The sequence below is a fragment of the Cervus elaphus genome, chromosome 1, assembly GCF_910594005.1.
Source record: "Cervus elaphus chromosome 1, mCerEla1.1, whole genome shotgun sequence".
NCBI lineage: Eukaryota > Metazoa > Chordata > Mammalia > Artiodactyla > Cervidae > Cervus > Cervus elaphus.
Genome location: NC_057815.1, coordinates 79,341,595 through 79,359,478, shown reverse-complemented (window position 1 = coordinate 79,359,478; position 17,884 = coordinate 79,341,595). Strand labels below are relative to the sequence as shown.

At 47.4% G+C, this 17,884-nt stretch overlaps 1 protein-coding gene across 1 annotated transcript; it reads right to left on the bottom strand.

The window, feature by feature from the left end:
• Positions 1 to 2,208: 2,208 nt before the first annotated feature.
• FJX1 (four-jointed box kinase 1) lies at positions 2,209 to 4,927 on the bottom strand. The gene has a single exon (XM_043909317.1). The coding sequence runs from the start codon at positions 4,428 to 4,430 to the stop codon at positions 3,117 to 3,119; it is 1,314 nt and encodes a 437-aa protein (XP_043765252.1). The 5' UTR covers positions 4,431 to 4,927; the 3' UTR covers positions 2,209 to 3,116.
• Between the last annotated feature and the right edge of the window lie 12,957 nt (positions 4,928 to 17,884).

Sequence of the window (17,884 nt, the reverse complement as noted above, 5' to 3'; positions counted from 1 at the left end):
GAGTTTTTGTTTTTTTAAAGAGCAATAGGAAGTGAGTTTTTTTTTTTTTTTTTTTAAAGTATCTCTATGTATCCTTCGGAAAAGGCAATGGCAACCCACTCCAGTACTCTTGCCTGGAGAACCCCAGGGACAGAGGAGCCTAGTGGGCTGCCGTCTATGGAGTCGCACAGAGTCGGACACGACTGAAGTGACTTAGCAGCAGTAGCAGCAGCATGTATCCTTATGTTTTCTATGTTAACATTTAAATCCCACAATACTATGATTGAATCTCCATTTCATAGATGAGAGAACTAAATTAAATGACTTGCTGAAAGTAAATAGGTAAGGGACAGAATTCAGAATATAGTCTGCCTGCAGAACTCATTACTCTTTTACATCATGCTACAGCCTGAAAGTTTTTTTTTTTTTCCTTCATCTGAAAAATGATTTGGTCCTAGCAGCATTCACTGACCATGGCAAAATGTTAATTGATCTTTTCATGTCACAGCCTACCGATTATCCACAAGCAACAGCAACAGTTAAAACCTCTTCTCTGTAATTAAGTTTTGGTTCCCTTAACAACTCCACCATGTAATTAAACTTGTTTCTCGAACAGGCAGAAATGGTTCACTAAAGAATCTGAGAAGAACCATTTAAATTATGCTTAGTTTCTTGCTCTGGGTTAACCATGGTCAAGTCTGGGCTTGGAACTGAAGTTCAGGAGGAATGTGGAGAATGCTGCTGGCCCAGAGTGTACCAGTGCTGAAGTTAAATGGGATTCAAGGTGTATTTCCTGTGCATCTGTGAAACTTCTAACTTCCCTCTGCCCATGGTTTTTCTTCACGAACATGTCAGGTAAACATGTAGATTGCTGAATATTTATCCTTTTCTTGGAGCAGCCTCTATTGATTTGGGCAGCAAATCTCACAGTTACTAATCATCAGAAATGGAAAATGCTTCTTTTTTAAAGATGTGACTATCAGAGGTTTCACATTAACGATGTCTTGAAAAAGATTTTCCATTATCACTACCGTCTGCGGCTGTATTATGAAAATATTTGACTTACACCACAAAGTTTATGGACTCTTTTTTTGAGTTGTCTTAGCAGAGGCACTGCAACATAAGGATGGCATTAAATGGTTAAATTACATGCTGGGTTGTAATGCACAGTGAGATGGGAAACCCAGAGATTTAATACCATCATGAGTCTATAAAACCCCAGGTTTACAAATGCAAGTCAAATAAAAATCTATTAAAGTAGCCAAAAGTTGCTTTGAGTTAGAAGTCGTTAAATAAAAAGAAGATAACAGGCAAGATCATTTGGACCCACATGTCAAATAAAATGCCAAGAAAAAACACCAATGGGCCATTAAAACAATACATTAATAAACTGCCTCTCTCTCCTCTCTCCTATGGGTCAAAACAAAGCTTAAGAAAATACAAAGATGTTTTCTAAGTTTGAAATCTCCAAGAAGTTGAGGGTCCACATGCCATATACAAAGTACTACACACTTTCCTGGTCTGACAATGGCTGCTCTGAGGGGACCATGCAGTTAGTACCTGGGGGTGGGGGTGGGACTGGGAGGAGGGCTGGTGGGGGGTATTGACCAGTACAATCTCTTAAGAGAGCTGGATGAGTCCAGATGTTGGAGAGTATGATCTCCTGGATGCAATGGAATTTATGCTGGGAGATTAAAGAGAAGAATTAATTTATGACTTTCTCTACCTGTTTGCAACATGTGCTCAACTTATTATCGGTACACATTGAGATGCACGGTAATTACAATCCTAAAAATCAGGTGTAACACATGACCACCGTAGTTAAGCTTAAGGGGGGGTGGGCATTTGTCATATTTTAGTCTGCACATCTGGTTCTATCATACTTGCCAAATGATTAATATAGGACTTTATTACAGTGAAATCCTTTTATATCAAAGTTTTATTTGCCAGGAAATAGAATACTTTCCTTCCATGTCTTTCTCCACCATCCCCCACTTTCTCTGCTGAACTCTGAAATTTCCAGCACTAGGATTCATTTGAGTGAGCAGGACAGGGAATCTGCTCTTGCCTTTGTTCAGCTCTCTTAAGTTCTGTGGTCACAACTGGGATATACATACACTCGTCCTTTGTTATAAAAGCACATCCACAAGGGAGAAACCCTAAAGCTTATTCAAAAACCAGGTAGGATGTCAGATACCTCCAATAGTTAAAACCACAGGAATTAAATTCTAAATTTTAAACTCCCTTTTATTGAAATATAAGTTTGTTTAGTATATTTACACCACATTTTATGCACATATATACATAGAAGGCAAATTCTGTCAAATAAAAAAAAGTTTTTCTTAATAAAAAATTAAAATAAAAACAAAGTAAAGTGCATAAAACGGATTTTTTTTCCTTCTGGTGAACATCCTCATCGTCAAAATTTTGGCCGGTTGGGAAGGGGGAGGGATTAGAAATTCATTCTTTGTGCACACAGGCAGTGCTGCATATGTAGCCTTCAGGCCAAGGCGACAAGCTGTAAGGAACAAGTCAGACAAACTGCCAGGGTCTGCAGGACTCCCCCCATTGCGTAGGTCCTGCTTCCTTTGTCCTATCGGAGCGGTTCCCCAGCTCTTAACAGTGACCTCACCATCACGGAGCCGGAACAAAGGGAACACAGGAAGGGGCTCCACCAGCCAATGTCAGAGCCCTGCTCCGGGGCCACCAGCGCGGCGATCGGTAGGAAACTGCAGAATTAGCTCAATGGCTCCAATAGAAGTTTGCCTTTTTCGGGAAGGGAAGGGGCGGGTGGAGGGGTTGCCAAGGAAGGGGCTGTATCTCCTACCGAGACGGCCACCCGGGGGCCAAACTCCGGCAGCAGCCAGTTTCTTTGGATGCAAACTCCGTGCTGGCACAGGGAAGAATCCTTTTATAGGCTGGGTGAGCTCATCCTCCCAGAACTTTGAAAGGAAACAGCTTGGGACTGCGAGAAAGGGGCAGGTGGGTGAAGCGGAAGTTTTTGGTCGCCTTCGCGCTCGGGTCTCCGGCTGGGCGTTGGCCGGCTGGTCCCCAGGAGGTGGCAGAGGCGACGGCCCTTCCTCCCATCATCCATCCCCCAGCCAGGGGTCTCACACTCTCTCTTCCTCCGGGGAATGCTAAGTCCCGTGTCGGCGGCCGTACTTAGCCTTACAGTGCAAAATGTGCTTGGCAAGGAAGTCGAGGCGGCGCTGCAGCAGCTGAGCGTGGGGGTCGGCGAGCGCGGCCAGCTCCGGGAAGCGAGGCTCGTGGTGCTGGTAGAGGTGCAGTAGCCGGGCGGCCGCGTCCTGGCCGCGGTGTAGCTCCAGGACGCGCCGCGCCGTCCGCTCTCGGAACACGCACACAGACTGCAATAGCGGCTCGTTATACTTGTCCCACATGCCCGCCACCCGGTAGCCGTGCACCAAGCCCGCCTCGTTGTCCAGAAAGACCAGCGCCCCGCCGGGGCCGCGGTGCAGGTTGCTGGTGGCGCGGTGCATGACCCGCGGGTCCCACTGCAGGCTGAAGAGGTTGCTGACTAGCCGGTCGAAGTTGGCCGTCAGGTAGTCGAAGAGGATCAAGTCGGTCCATTGCACCAGGTCCACCAGTTCCGCCCGGCTCCGGTTGGCCAGCTCGCCCCCGGCGGCGCGCAGGGGCCGCAGACGGCCGTCCTCGGAGCGCCAGGGCGCGGGCACCACTACGTCGGTGAGGTTAGGCAGCCAGCGAGTCAGGCTTACCACGCTGCCCTCGGTCCAGTGCGCGGCACGAAGCTCCTCCTGCACCTGAGCCCACTGCGCGCCCCGAGCCTCCACCCGGGCCAGTGCCAGCGGCGGCACGTGGCGCTGGAGGCCCAGCAAGCGCGCCAGGTAGTAGGACAGGGCCTCGCCCTGGATCTGCTCCGGGTTGATACCGTAGCGCACGCAGGCGCGGGTGCCGTCGGCGAAGCGGGCCAGCCGGTTGGAGCTGCGCCCGCAGCCCCCGCGCTCCAGGGCCACCACCCGGGCGCGGCGCGCCGCCTCCAGCCACGCCGCCGCCTGGGCCTCCGAGAAGCCCCGGGGCACCTGCTCCTCCAGGCCGCGGCTCCAGAAGACGCCCCCGTGCACCGCGGCGCGTTCCTCCGGCCCGGGCCGCCCGGTTGGCACGTGCCGCCTGCGCTCACCCGGGGGCTGCCCGGGCGGGCCGTCCGCGCCTGCCGCCAAGGTGAGCAGCGCCCGGAAAGTTTTCAGGGAGCCGCCGCGGGCGTCCCGCGCCAGGGGCGGGGGCAGAGGAAAGCGAGGCGCGGGCTCCCGGCCGCCGCTCCGGGCCAGGTGCCGCGGTAGTCGGTCTTCGGGCGGCCCGGAGGTGGGTAGCTCCGTCCTCGGCGGCAGGAGCCTGCCCCACAGCGCCAACAGCGAGCCCAGCACCAGCAGCCAGAGCCCGGCGGTGGCGGCGGCGCCCCGCATCCTCCTGCCCATGCTCTGCGGCCGCGCCGGTGCCGCCGCCGCTTCAAGCCGAGCCCCGGCGCCCGGGTCCCGGTGGCGAGGCGGGCCCGGCAGCTCGTTGGCTCCGGGGCTCCGGGAGCCTCAGCTCCATCGCGGCTGCGGGGCTCTGCCCAGCGCTCCGCCCGGCACTGAGAACTCGCCTGGCTGCCGCTTCCCAGCTGCTTTTGTATTTCGCTGTGAGACCCTCCGGCGGGCGCGATTCACAGGCGCCCGGACCACGTGGGAGCGAGGGCGGGGGGAATCCCCCTCCCCCTCCTCCGCCGCCGCTCCCCGCCCCCCACTCCTCCGCCCCCTTCCCCTCCTCTTCCCCTTAAAGCGGCGATGGCTCCTTCCAAGCGGGAGCGGCGGCCCCACACTCAGTCGGGGACTTAGGGGCCGGGAGCTGGAAGCCTGGCTGCAGGCGCCCGCGCGGGGGCGTGGGAGCAGGCGGCACGGAGCTGGAGTCGCGCGGGGTGGGAACGAAGCGCCGCTGGCTCTCACCGGGGTTGCAGTGGGCGCGGAGTCCCTCTTGCAAAGTTCAGACTAACCCCCAATCGAGCTCCGGGCGCCGCCCGGCGTGAATGGGGGCGGGTCTTCTTGCCTTGTCTGTTTCCAACGGTGTGATTCACCCTGCCTTATGTAAATCCCCGGGGAGCTCTGCGAGCCACAGAGGATGTGACTCCAGCCGGGTTAGAAGAACCATCTGTAGCAAACAACTTTGAACCGACACACCTTTCCCGAGCGCGCTCACTACCCTGGTCCTGTGCGCTTTGAAACTGGTCGCTCGCCCTTTCCCGAGGGACTCTCTGGGAATTCGACCTCACTGTGCCAGAACACCTAGGCAGGTTTCATTCAACAAAGCGTCTGTCCTCGGTTCCGGACACAGAGCAGTAAAATCCACAGATGCGTTCCCCTGCTCACGGAGCTCACAGTCTAGGGAGATGTTTAGGTTGCCATGACAGCCTTACAACCCAAGATCCGACCTAGTCCAGGGGACGGGGCCTTAGAGACCGTTTCTCTTAAGAATGACACGATTTTTCTCGTGGGGGACACAGAAGGGATCGGGCTTGCCCAAGACCACAGAGGTAGCAAGTGGAGAAACTAAAATTCAAACGGGGCTCTCCAAGTGGCATGCCGCTTGATTTTCCCTCTACCTGGAAAGTTCACTATTATTAGTCAAGTGGCCAGCATTCTTATTTTTTGTTTTTGTTTTTGTTTTTAAAGGCTCACTGTCATTTAGCTAGTCACTTTATGCCCCACCTGTGGTTTTCAATTCAACAAATGAAAAAAACAACAACCATACTGCATTTGACTTACTGGTTTAATGGTTTTAAGGGAAAAAGTGTTTGGGGAAGAGGGTGGAGGAGCAAAACATAATAATAAAATGAAAGACAAAATTGGTAAACTACATTGTCTTCCAGACACTTTTGAGTTCAGTCCACCAGGAAAGTTCTTGGATAAGAACTGGCTCTCGTTCTTAGCCTGTGCATGAGACTCTGTCCCAGATCCAAACCAAGATTCTCAGGTAAGACACAAGATGAGGGGTGGGGGTGGATTCCACCTCTGAAAGCAACTGTTTGAAATCTGTTTCCTTTCACATGTTTCTTTTGCCTTTATCCCCCACATCAGATGCACATGGGGGTTTTCAACTGCATCAACGCATCACCTGGTACTGATTATACTGTATTTGCCAAAAAATGAACATTCTAGAGTTATAGGGCAGGCACCCTAAGGTCTGTGACTAAGTAGAACTCTGAAGACCACATCTAGAGACTTCCAGAGCTGCCCCAGTATACCTTCAAGTGTTTCCATGTTGACTGAAATGCGGGGTTTTGGTTAACTCTCTTCTGCACCCCCACAGTAGCTATATCATGCCTTTATATAGATCTTATCTGATGATGAAATTACTATTGCTGTACTATCTTACTTCATTAGAAGGTACCATCTTCCTGTTCTGTGCAAGCTCCTTACCCTCATCTTTCCCTAGAAGGCAGAGGACTATATCTTAACAACTTTCTATTTGTCTTACCAGGTAGCATAGTATATTGCACTAAAAAGGTGCTCAGTAAGTTGAGTTTAATTTTTTGTCTTTTGGTGTAACTTCTGAGACTTTTTTTTTTTTTGGAATGCTTTGCTTTCAGCTTGGTTATAAATTATAAGCAAGATCTCCACCTTGTGGGCATAAGTAGAATATCATCTAACTAGAAAGAAGCATACATTTTCAACAGGCCAGTTAAGGGCTTAAATCTGAGAATATTACTTGGCTACCATGGCCCATGCCATGTCCTGGGGGCTGTGGGGAAATCCAAAGTAGTTAGTGTCACTGTCTTTTTAGCTGTTAACAGAAACTATAACTATAAAGGACAGTTCATTGTAAACTTTATGAGCAGTCTGTCTTACCTGTTTTTTGGCTGCCTGGCACAATGCTTGGCACTTAGTGGGTGTTCAGTAACAACTCGCTGAATAAATCATTGGAATGTTAATGAGATAAGGTTCTGCAAGTAGCATGTAACAAGTCATTAAAAAAACCTGCTTACCATTAAAAGATACAAAATAAGAGCTTTCATTCATAAAAGGGAAAAAAAATTGGTGAAGGATCCACTTGACGGAGAAGAGGAGGCACATGATTTTCAGGCGAGGAGGGCTGACTTCAACCCAGTCCCAGAATCTTCCGATCACATTACTGGTATTGATAAAGAAACTGAAGACTTGAAGCAGTCAGCTAAGACCTTGCACCTCAGAAGGTGGACTGACCCTATCACAGCCAGTTGCTCATAGACATCGGACTGAATGCACCGCGTTCCCGAACGGGAAGCACTAATAGAAACTTGAACAAATGCACTGAAATGCAGAGTTACAGAAAACTGTAGGAATAAAAGAGAAACAAAAAACAAACCCAAAGGAGAAGGCAGTTTAACTCCATTATGTAAATGATTGTTTTAGGCAGTGTTTAAAAACACTTCTCTGTTTACTTGTAAGAGGAAGACGCTCCCATTCTCCTTTACCTCCTGGCATGAGGACACCCCCCACTGCTGTCCCCCTGGGGCTCCCTGGGACAGCGCAAGGCCCTGTCCACCACAACGTGTGACCGCAGGCTGGCCCTTCTGGCAGTTTCTTAGGGATGAGGGCAGGTGCTGTTCATCTGTCCCTACACAAGAACCCGTTTTCACTTGGAGAACTTTCCTAAGAATCCTCAGAGCTTCTCCCTGAGACTCAGCTTCCAACTCCTTCACTCTTGTCCACGGTCCTGTTAGAAGAATGATTTGGCTCATAAAAGAGTACCTGCTGGAGAAGAGAGAAGAGGTGGAGTTGAGGGGTGGGTGCAGGGCAGCAGGCTGGGGGTTGGGAGGTTTTCTAAGTCCCGCATTTCCTCTTACTGGCTAGTTATTTCCTATGTCTATGAGTACCTGTTCCCACATCTGAGAAATGAGGATGATAAACCCTACCTACCTCATACGGTTGTTGTGAAGTTCATGTGAGATGTTACTAATAACATTAACAGCAAATGCTTACTGAGCACTTATTATGGGCTAGGCACAGGTCTGAGCTCTGCACATGTGTTCTCCTTTCACCATCCCAACAACTGGTCTTGTTCCCACTGTACAGATGGGGAAACCAAAGCTTGGCCAGTAACTGGCCTGAAGTCACATAGCAAATAATGATGAGGCCAAACTCTTGGGAAATTATAAACTACTAAGAAAATGGCAGATACAAAAAAATTTTAAATTCAAGTAAACTCAACTGTATGCACGTCAAGAAGCAACAGTTAGAACTGGACATGGAACAACAGACTGGTTCCAAATCGGGAAAGGAGTACCTCAAGGCTGTATATTGTCACCCTGCTTATTTAACTTACATGCAGAGTACATCATGAGAAACGCTGGGCTGGATGAAGCACAAGCTGGAATCAAGATTTCCGGGAGAAATATCAATAACCTCAGATATGCAGAGGACACCACCCTTATGGCAGAAAGCAAAGAAGAACTGAAGAGCCTCTTGATGAAAGTGAAAAAGGAGAGTGAAGAAGTTGGCTTAAAACTCAACATTCAGAAAACAAAGATCATAGCATCTGGTCCCATCACTTCATGGCAAATAGATAGGGAAACAGTGATAGACTTCATTTTTTGGGGCTCCAAAATCACTGCAGATGGTGACTACAGCCATGAAATTAAACTGTGTTTGCTCCTTGGAAGAAAAGTTATGACCAACCTAAACAGCATATTAAAAAGCAGAGACATTACTTTGCCAACAAAGGTCCATCTAGTCAAAGCTATGGTTTTTCCAGTGGTCATGTATGGATGTGAGAGTTGGACTATAAAGAAAGCTGAGTGCAGAATAATGGATGCTTTTGAACTGTGGCATTGGAGAAGACTCTTGAGAGTCCCTAGGACTGCAAGGAGATCCAACCAGTCCATTCTAAAGGAAATCAGTCCTGAATATTCATTGGAAGGACTGATGCTGAAGTTGAAACTCTAATACTTTGCCACCTGATATGAAGAACTGACTCACTGGAAAAGACCCTGATGCTGGGAAAGACTGAAGGTGGAAGGAGAAGGGGAGGACAGAGGATGAGATGGCTGGATGGCATTACTGAGCATTACTCAATGGACATGAGTTTGAGTAAACTCCAGGAGTTGGTAATGGACAAGGAGGCCTGACGTGCTGCAGTCCATGGGGTCAAAAAGAGTCAGACATGACTGAGTGACTGAACTGAATTGAAACTCAACTCAGATTTTGCTCTGAAATGTTCTCAGGGGTGGCTCTTAAGTAAAATGCTGAAAAGCATGAATCCTCAAACCAAACTGTTCAGATTTAGAACTTATCAACTGTGTGATTTTGAGTAAGTTACTTGACCTTTCTGTGCCTCTGTGTCCTCATCTTTAAAACACAGTAATACCAGTGTTATTGGTATTACTAGTTACAACAACAGTATACTATCTGATGAGTAATATGTATGTGTATATTAGTTTGCTCAGTCATGTCTGACTGTGCGATCCCATGGACTGCAGCCCACCAGGCTCCTCTGTCCATGGAATTCTGCAGGCAAGAATTCTGGAGTGGGTTGCCATTACCGTCTACACAGATGAGTAATAGGAATTGATTAATAGTGATAACCTTGCAGTTTATCCTGATTAAATTAACACCTCTATGTAAAGCTCTTAGAAGACAAAGTCCAGTATACATGTGTATACATATATGTATGTATGCACACACATATATAGTTTCTCCTTGATGGCTCAGCAGGTGAAGAATCTGCCTGCAATGCAGGATACATAGGAGATGCAGTTTCCATCCCTAGGTTGGGAAGATCCCCTGGAGGAGGGCTTGGCAACCCACTCCAGTATTCTTGCCTGGAGAATCCCATGGACAGAGGAGCCTGGCGGGCTCCCTGGTGTCCACAGGGTTGCAAAGAGTGGGACACGACTGAAGTGACTGAGCACACACACAACACATAGTTAATTTGCAATGTGTTGGTTTCAAGTGTACAACAAAGTGATTCAGTTATACATATATGTGTATATATTTATTCTTTTTCAGATTTCTTTCCGTTATAGGTTATTACAAGATATTGGATATAGTTCCCTGTGCTATACAATAGGTCCTTGTTGTTGACCTGTTTTATATATAGTAGTGTATATCTGTTAATCCCAAACCCCTAGTTTTTATTATTCCCTTTTCTTTCTGTTTCTCTACTTTTCTCCTTCTTTTCCTGTTGCTGTCCTGCACCGAGCCTCACTTGAGCCTTGAGAGACATAATGCACCCTCTGTAAGCCCTAGATGAGCATCTTCCCTGAAAAATTTACTCTCTTCCTTCCCTACAGAGTCAGTCCATTTGGTCCAAATTTCCCAGTGTAACTCTTGTTGAATTCCCAGAGCCTCCAGCCAGGCTTGAACTCACTGCTTTCTCTCACTACTTTGCCTCATTCAATCCTGACCTATTCTGGGTCTTCTGAGTAGCAAGTCTTTCTGGGGGAAAGATGCCAACATGCACCCTTCTGGATGCTTCTTCAAAACAGAAGAGAGGGAAAGACCATGTCAGAGATAAGTACAATATTCCTTGAAACTGGGTATGACTCCTGTTTTAGCTGTTACTAGCTGTGTGACTTCAGGCAGCTTTCAAGTCTCTCTGGGCCACAGTTTCATTATTTGTAGTTGCTTCTCTACTCTGTCTCCCCCAGGGTACATTATTTTTTTGCTTGGTGATCATTTTCCTTTTCTTGGTGTCCATTTGACCATGATCTGAATCTCCCAAGAAATGCTTAACTGATCTCATCTTTACATATCTGGCTGTTAGGGACAGGTATTATACACACCTGACTCCAGGTAAATCCTGCTGGATAGCTAGAAGGAGGTCTGGAAACGTAGTCTTTACAATCAACCTGTCTACATGAGTGAGTCCTAGTTGTTGTTATTTTGGCTGTATCATGGAGCATGTGGGATCTTAGTTCTCTGACCAGAGATCAAACCCATGATCTTTGCAATGGAAGTGCTGTGTCTTAACCACTGGACCACCAGGCAAGTCTGAGTCCCAGATTTAAGAACACACTGTTTCTGGAAAGAAAGTCAAGGTTGACACGAACCTTTAATTTATGTTGAGACTAATGGTTATAGGATTCTCTTTATCTCATGTAGCTGTCTTTTTTACCTGCTTTTGGAAAAGGTTCCTGTAGCCACTGGTGTTAGAGACTAGAATCTAGAGTTGGAGCCTTGGTGAATTAATTTAGTAAATTTCAAAGCAGTTGCTGATGCATATCTCTGTCATATATCATCATACCCTAGTTATAGGGTATGATGGTAAAAATTCTGGACTGGGCATTTGGGGACGTGAATTTCTTTCTCTACTATAACTTAGTTCAACTGACATTTATTGTTCATGTGCTAAAGGCCAAGAACTGGGCAAAAAGTGATGGCATCAGATTTTCTCTTGTCTTTAACACCTGCATCAGGAAACACTGGTTGTTTCTTCTTCACCCTTCTCCCTTCCCTTCCCGCTTTTGGCAGGTCTCCATCCTCTTCCCTGTGCCTGGTGCTGGAGGGGAGGCTGAATCCTGATTGGACTAAATCAGTCAAATTCCTTCCACCCCCTTGCCAGTGTTGGATTTAGGCATAGACAAATGGCAGCCATTCTGGCCAGTGACCCCAGAAGGGACGTCCACAGTGAGGTTTCTGGAAAAGATGTCTGTGCCATGACAAAAAGACACAGAAAAGATATGGCATTTTCCCCCATGGCTCAGGTCTAGCTTTCAGGCCTGGAATTGTGGCCATCATCATGTAACTGCAAGGGGCGCTCAGGGGACACGCTGAGGGGAGCAGAGCAGAAAGAGGGAAGGAGATCCCTGGTGGGTGATGTCCTCACACCCTTGGTGATGTCACCAGCTCCTGGATTAATCCACTCTGGAGCTGGTCTGCCTCTGCAGTGCCCTGGAGGTTTAACCCACTCTGTGTTGGGGGTTTTGTTCTTCGTGGCCAAAAGATTCCTAAATGATGTACCTCTCACACGGGAGTTTGCAAACCAGAATGAAGGCAGGCGTATAAACAGAACTCTTCCACCACACCTGTGCTGCGGGGAAAGCAGTCTGCTGTTGTCTTGTGGCGCATGTGCTTGCAGCCAGGCTGAGTCTTGCACTTACTAGCTGTGTTGTCTTGGGAAAGTCACTTAACCTATTAGCTCATCTGATAAACGGAGGTGAAAACCTCACCTGCCTCGGTATGTTATTGTGTGGATGAAATGCACATTAAGACTTGCTAAGTGCTCAATAACTATGATCAATTGCTCTGGCTATTATGGAAATATTAATAAGAACCACACAAGAGCCCAGAGGCGGGAGCAACTAATTCTACTAGAGAATTAGGAGGAAGGCCTCACCAAGGAGACAGATGTGAATCTAGGTCTTGAAGGGTACCTGGGGATTTGCAGGTCAGGTTTTGGGGAGGAAGAATGTTGGGGATGAGCAGAGGGAGCCATGCTTGAGTTCATTCCTACATTTCAGGAGCTCAGTGTCCTCATCCTTAAAAGCACTTGAGTGTGTTGGATTAGCTTAATCCTCTTTTCATGAAAGAAACAAATCTCAGGTCCCTTCCCTAGACTGAGAAGCTCCAGATGGGAGATTCTTCTTGGCCCCTTTATCACTCACCTATCGTTTTTCAACCCACCCTGGGGAAATTCACTCGACAAACATTTGCCACTGAAGAAGGTGACTCTCGCTGGCTTTGTTGATTTCTTTGTTCGTTGCAGCCCAGAGCCTTATCTGCTGTGCAATTAGCGAGGCTGTGCTTCTTCAGCTTCCCCAGGCCCCATGCATCTCATCAGTCAGATAGATACTGAAGCTTAATTAAGCTTGTAAAGCTTTCTGATTTCCTTAGATGAAAGGTGGCCCGTAAGTACCAGGTTTTATTTTGGTGGCTTCTGCCAAGGGTTATTATAAATAGGACTGAGTGCCACGTGGCTGAGCTCTTAGGGTGATAATGTGTCAAGACCAATCGAGGTTGCTGAGAGCAGAGATATTATCATAATGGTTCCATCATAGGTGGTGGGTGTTAATGGAAGTGACTGCGAAAAAAAAGTACTGCAGGCAGCGAAGCTGGACCAGAGGAGGCTGCGAGTGAAATATCGGCAGCTCCTGAGATCTCCATCATAATCATTAGCTATATTAACCTCAGAGCCATTCTTCTGCCATCTCCTCTAGACCAAGCTCAAATTCAAGTAAAAAATGATGCTTTAACTCCAAATGAAAATATATTCCCTTGCTGCTTTTTAAAATCCATTTACATTAAAATGATGGCCAGTAGGTAAGTAATTTATAACTGGGGGCTCACTGCAGTGCGGCGGGTGTCGTTGGAATAGCGAGCAGCCTAAGTGGGAGGCCGAGGGACTTCCAGGCCTGGCCAGAGTCATCGCTGTTGGACTGAAGAGGGGCTGAAGGAATATGCAGAAACAAGGGGTAACTTAGGGACACTCCCTGATAGGGGATGGTGAATGGAGAGGTGGCGTTGAATTTCAACAGGAAGGTGGGTGAGCAAATGGGTAGAAGTTCTGCAGTCATGCAGCCCTTGTTAAGAATGTGTGAGTTTCCTGGCCGCTGGGGTTTCATTTTCCATCGGCCTTCGATGGAAGACAGTCAACGATATATGATGACGGTGATGTTGATGAAGATGACAATGGTTTAACCCTGTTGCTGGTTGAACCTTCCCTGTTCTTTTGAGATCCAGTTAATCTTGACCCAAATTCCTATTCCATGGCCTGGGAGGGTCCAGAAACATTCCCTCCCTTTCTGAGAGTGCCTGTCCCTCAAGCTTGTCTCTCTTTGTCTGCCTCCTGCTTCTATGTTTATTCCTTTGACTCCAACACACAGTAGCGTGGATGTGAGGTTCACTGCCTTATCCACAGACCCCACCCCCAAATCCACTTGGGCCAAGAGATGAGTTTAGTAACTTTGCTGAAGATCTACAGGGGCTTTTGGGGTGGGGCTGGGGTCACCTCATTATGCAAAGCCTTCTTTCATCCAGCTCTCCTTTCGCTTTCCTTCTCCCCTTTGTGGAGAAACAGGCAAAATTTCCCTCTTCTCTCATGGCCTGCTCCCCTTCAGGCCTCAGCAGGATCTCAGCTTCGTCCCCCTCAGGTACAGGTTTACCTTGTGATCAGGTTGGGAACGGAACTCTGGGGGACACCATTGAAAAATTCTGGGGGTCCTTTCTACATGTGGTGTGATGTGTGAGAGCTTTTCATGCATTCGGTCCATATGACCTTCCCCCTCTCCACCCCTTGGAGGTATTCCTCCATTTCATTGATGGGAAAACCAGAGTATCATGAGAAGTAAGACTTCTAATTGGCCCGGGAGACTTTTGCTATGTAACAGGAGAAGAATTTCAAATCTGGTCGGCCCCAAAACAGAAGTTAGCTTAACTGCTATGTGCCATGTGACCTCCTGGAGCTGGGAAACACCCTGGCCAGTTAAGCAAGGGGCCTCCTACAAGGGACTCATCTCTTCCTTGGTCCTGGCATGTTGTCTTACACCAGGCATGCTGGAAACGGGTATTTACATCTCTCTTTCTCTCTACTAGGTGATCGAGCCCAGCCCATCTCCTGAGAGGCCTGTTGTAGCACAGAAGGCTCCCCGTGGTTAATATCATATGGGGGTGGATAGGAGGGATTGGAAAAGAAGTGGGCTGGACTGGCTGGCTGACCCAGTGGTCCTGAGGACAGCACTCTCTCCATCTCAGGACAAGATTAGCCTGAGTTAAGGTCAGCAGTGCAGGGATGGCCGTCACCTGCTATAATTTCTCCTCTGATTTCACCCCTACTGCAAACCGACTCTGAAACTGCCACGCAGAAGCAGGAAATTGCCTCCGTGGGGCTGGGCATGTTTGTTATGCACCAGGCACTGAGACTGGCTCCTGAATATCTCTGGTTCCTTTTCATTTCACCAGAAGAAAACAGGAAGGAAAAAAAAAAAACAACAGAGGCCATTTCTTGCCTGCTTGAGTTTAAAGAACGATAGCCTTTTAGGGACAACGTGGGCCTGAGGAATGGCAGGAGGAGGGCTGAGGAATAATGATGGTGATACAATTCTAGAGCTTCTTGCAGTTTTGCTGAGTTCTCTCCTGTGCCAGTCTTGTTGAATTTTTACAATAACCTGCTAGGGAGGGGGTTGGGGCTTCCCTTGTAGCTCAGCTGGTAAAGAATCCACCTACAATGCGGGAGACGTGGGCTCGATCCCTAGGTTGGGAAGATCCCCTGGAGGAGGGCATGTCAACCCACTCCAGTATTCTTGCCTGGAGAATCCCCATGGACAGAGGAGCCTGGTGGGCTACAGTCCATGCAGTTGCAAAGAGTCGGACAGGACTGAGGACCAAGCACAGGGAAGGGTGGTAGGGCAGGCGTCAGTGACTGTTGCTATTTTGTGAAGGAGAAAACTGAGCCTCGGAGGGTTGTGTGATGAGTCTAAGGATGTACAGCTAGTTCCTGGCAGACCTGGAACTTGAACACGCTTTATCTGGATTCTACATCAGAGTTTTTCCATGGCATTTCATCCCCACGGCATTCATACTTTGTCTGTTCAGTTTAGTCCACATCTGCAGACTTTGTCACCACCTCTGGTTTTCCACATGGTTGCATATCCCTGTTGAATGTATGTTACAGTGACCACTAAAACTCCAAAAAGGATGGCAGGAAAAGGAGCCCAGGGACAGTTCCCCAAAACCTGTAATACTTAAAAGCCCCTCTTCCCTTAAATGGTGCTTTCTGTTTGTCTCATTAGCAAGTGTGACAGAAAGGAGGAAGGAAAGAAAAACCAGAGGGTTGTGAAAAAAAGAGAGAGATTATCTTGAAATCATTTTCTTTGCCAGCCTGATTCTGTTAAGAAACAGGATTTAATCAATGAGAGTCAGAGGCAGAAAGAGGGGGTAATCGCTAATCATTGGATTATGGGGGAGGGGTAGTTGTCATAAAACACCTCTGAGATGGCAGAGAAGAAATGAAAAACAAGAAGTTTTCTCTTACTTTTCTGCTCCTATACATGATACCCTTGCTCACACAGGGTAAAACCAAGCCAAGAGACCGAGGTAGGGTGCTTGACCTTATTGCCTTTCTCCATTGAGAGGGTCGCCTCTTTGGGGATGATAACAGATCTGCAAGGCTCTTTAGGTTCAGAGAGGGTGGCTAGACTATGTAGAAGTCTTCCCGCCGTGATTTTCTTTCTTTTAAGATGGGATGTTAGTGCTTGCCTCACCGGAGTATTATGAGAATTGAATAGGGTATGGGATTTAATAAATATAGCAGATGAGACATTCCAATACAGTTTCTGGCATATAGTAGGCATTCAATAAGTATTAAAAACCACATACTCAGCTGCATGGAAACATGCCTGAGAGGATATACTTAGTGATTAATAGCATTACTCGTTAAGAAAAAAACCTGTGTGTGGGCGGCACTTTTACTTTTTATCATATACATTTTTTCCTTTATCCTTCCTGATGCATTTGGAAAAGCATGCTGTATGTATTAATGGGTGTGTGTGGAGGCTCAAGTTAAAAGTTAAAATCAGATATAGAGTAATAAAGAACATGATATTTTGATACCCCCATCTTTGTGTGATTGTCAAATTTGTACTCACTGCTCTTGAGTCAATTGTGGTGCGTTTGATGGCAAATGGCAGAAATGGACTAGCTAAGTCAAGAAGCAGAAATGGGGTTTGATAGGATGCTGAAGTAGTTCCCAGCATCAGTGAAGGACCTGAAAATTGGGTACTGGAAATCACCAGAACTCCACAGCGCCAGGTAGGCAAGCAGGAGGTGCTTCCCTCAAAAGTGTAGGTATACCATGTCTCAGCTCTGGTCACCTCCCATTCAAGTGTTTATGTTCCAAGAGAGGAAATCTAACTGGTCCATTTGAGGACTACTGTTTCCACCATTTTGGTTCACCTGGCCTTTGCCACTATGACAGGGAAGGTAGTATATAAGAAAGCATATAAGGGCGCAGCTTGGACTTCTCTGATGGTGCAGTGGATAAGAATGCACCTGACAGCGTAGGGGACACGGGTTTGATCCCTGGTCAGGGAAGATTCCACATGCCACAGAGCAACTAAGCCCTTTACGCACAACTACTGAAATGTGCGTACTCTAGGGCCAGCAAGCTGCAACTACTGAAGCCTGCGCCTTAGAGCCCATGCTCAGCAACAAGAGAAGCCACTGCAATGAGAAGCCCATGAACCGTAACTAGAGAGCAGGCCTCGCTTGCCACAACTAGAGAAAGTCCACACCCAGCAAGGAAGACCCAGCACAGCCAAAAATAGATAAATAAATAAAAAATTTTTTAAAAGGGTCAGTTCTTAGCTGGACCATGATGCTATAGGTACCTACCCCCATAGTCTGTGCTGTTTGATTTTTGAAAAATTATAATCTTGTGTTATTTTTAAAATAATATTGAGAAGACTCTTAACCATCCACAAAATAAGTAGAGCTGTACTCTAAGATCTTAACAGAATGTATTTTGTGTATCTCTTTTAAGGAACCAATACAGATCACAACCAAGCAGGATTATATGCCTGGTGATACACCACAGAGTGACACACCAGCCCTGGGTCTGCATAAATGCTGATTATGATGGCAAACACACCCACACGACAGAAACAATGCTTGTCTTTTTGACTCCAACTGTTAGCAGATCCAAAATTTCCATAACTTTGTCTAGCACTGCCTCTAGAGTTAGGAAGGGAGTTTTGAGACCTTTATTAGGGTAAAGAAAAGGAATAGGGCATTTCTGATTTTTCTATCACTAGCTGTTATTTTATGGTGTTTAGGAGGCATGCAGAGTGGATCCAAAGGTATGCAGGGTGTATTCTGTGTGTGTGAGAGAGAGAGAGAAGAAGAGGGAGGGAGCATTTCGTTGCTCTGGGGCACAGTGATTTAGCCAGTCCTGTCTTGTATGAGGCAAGCTCCAATCCAGATTG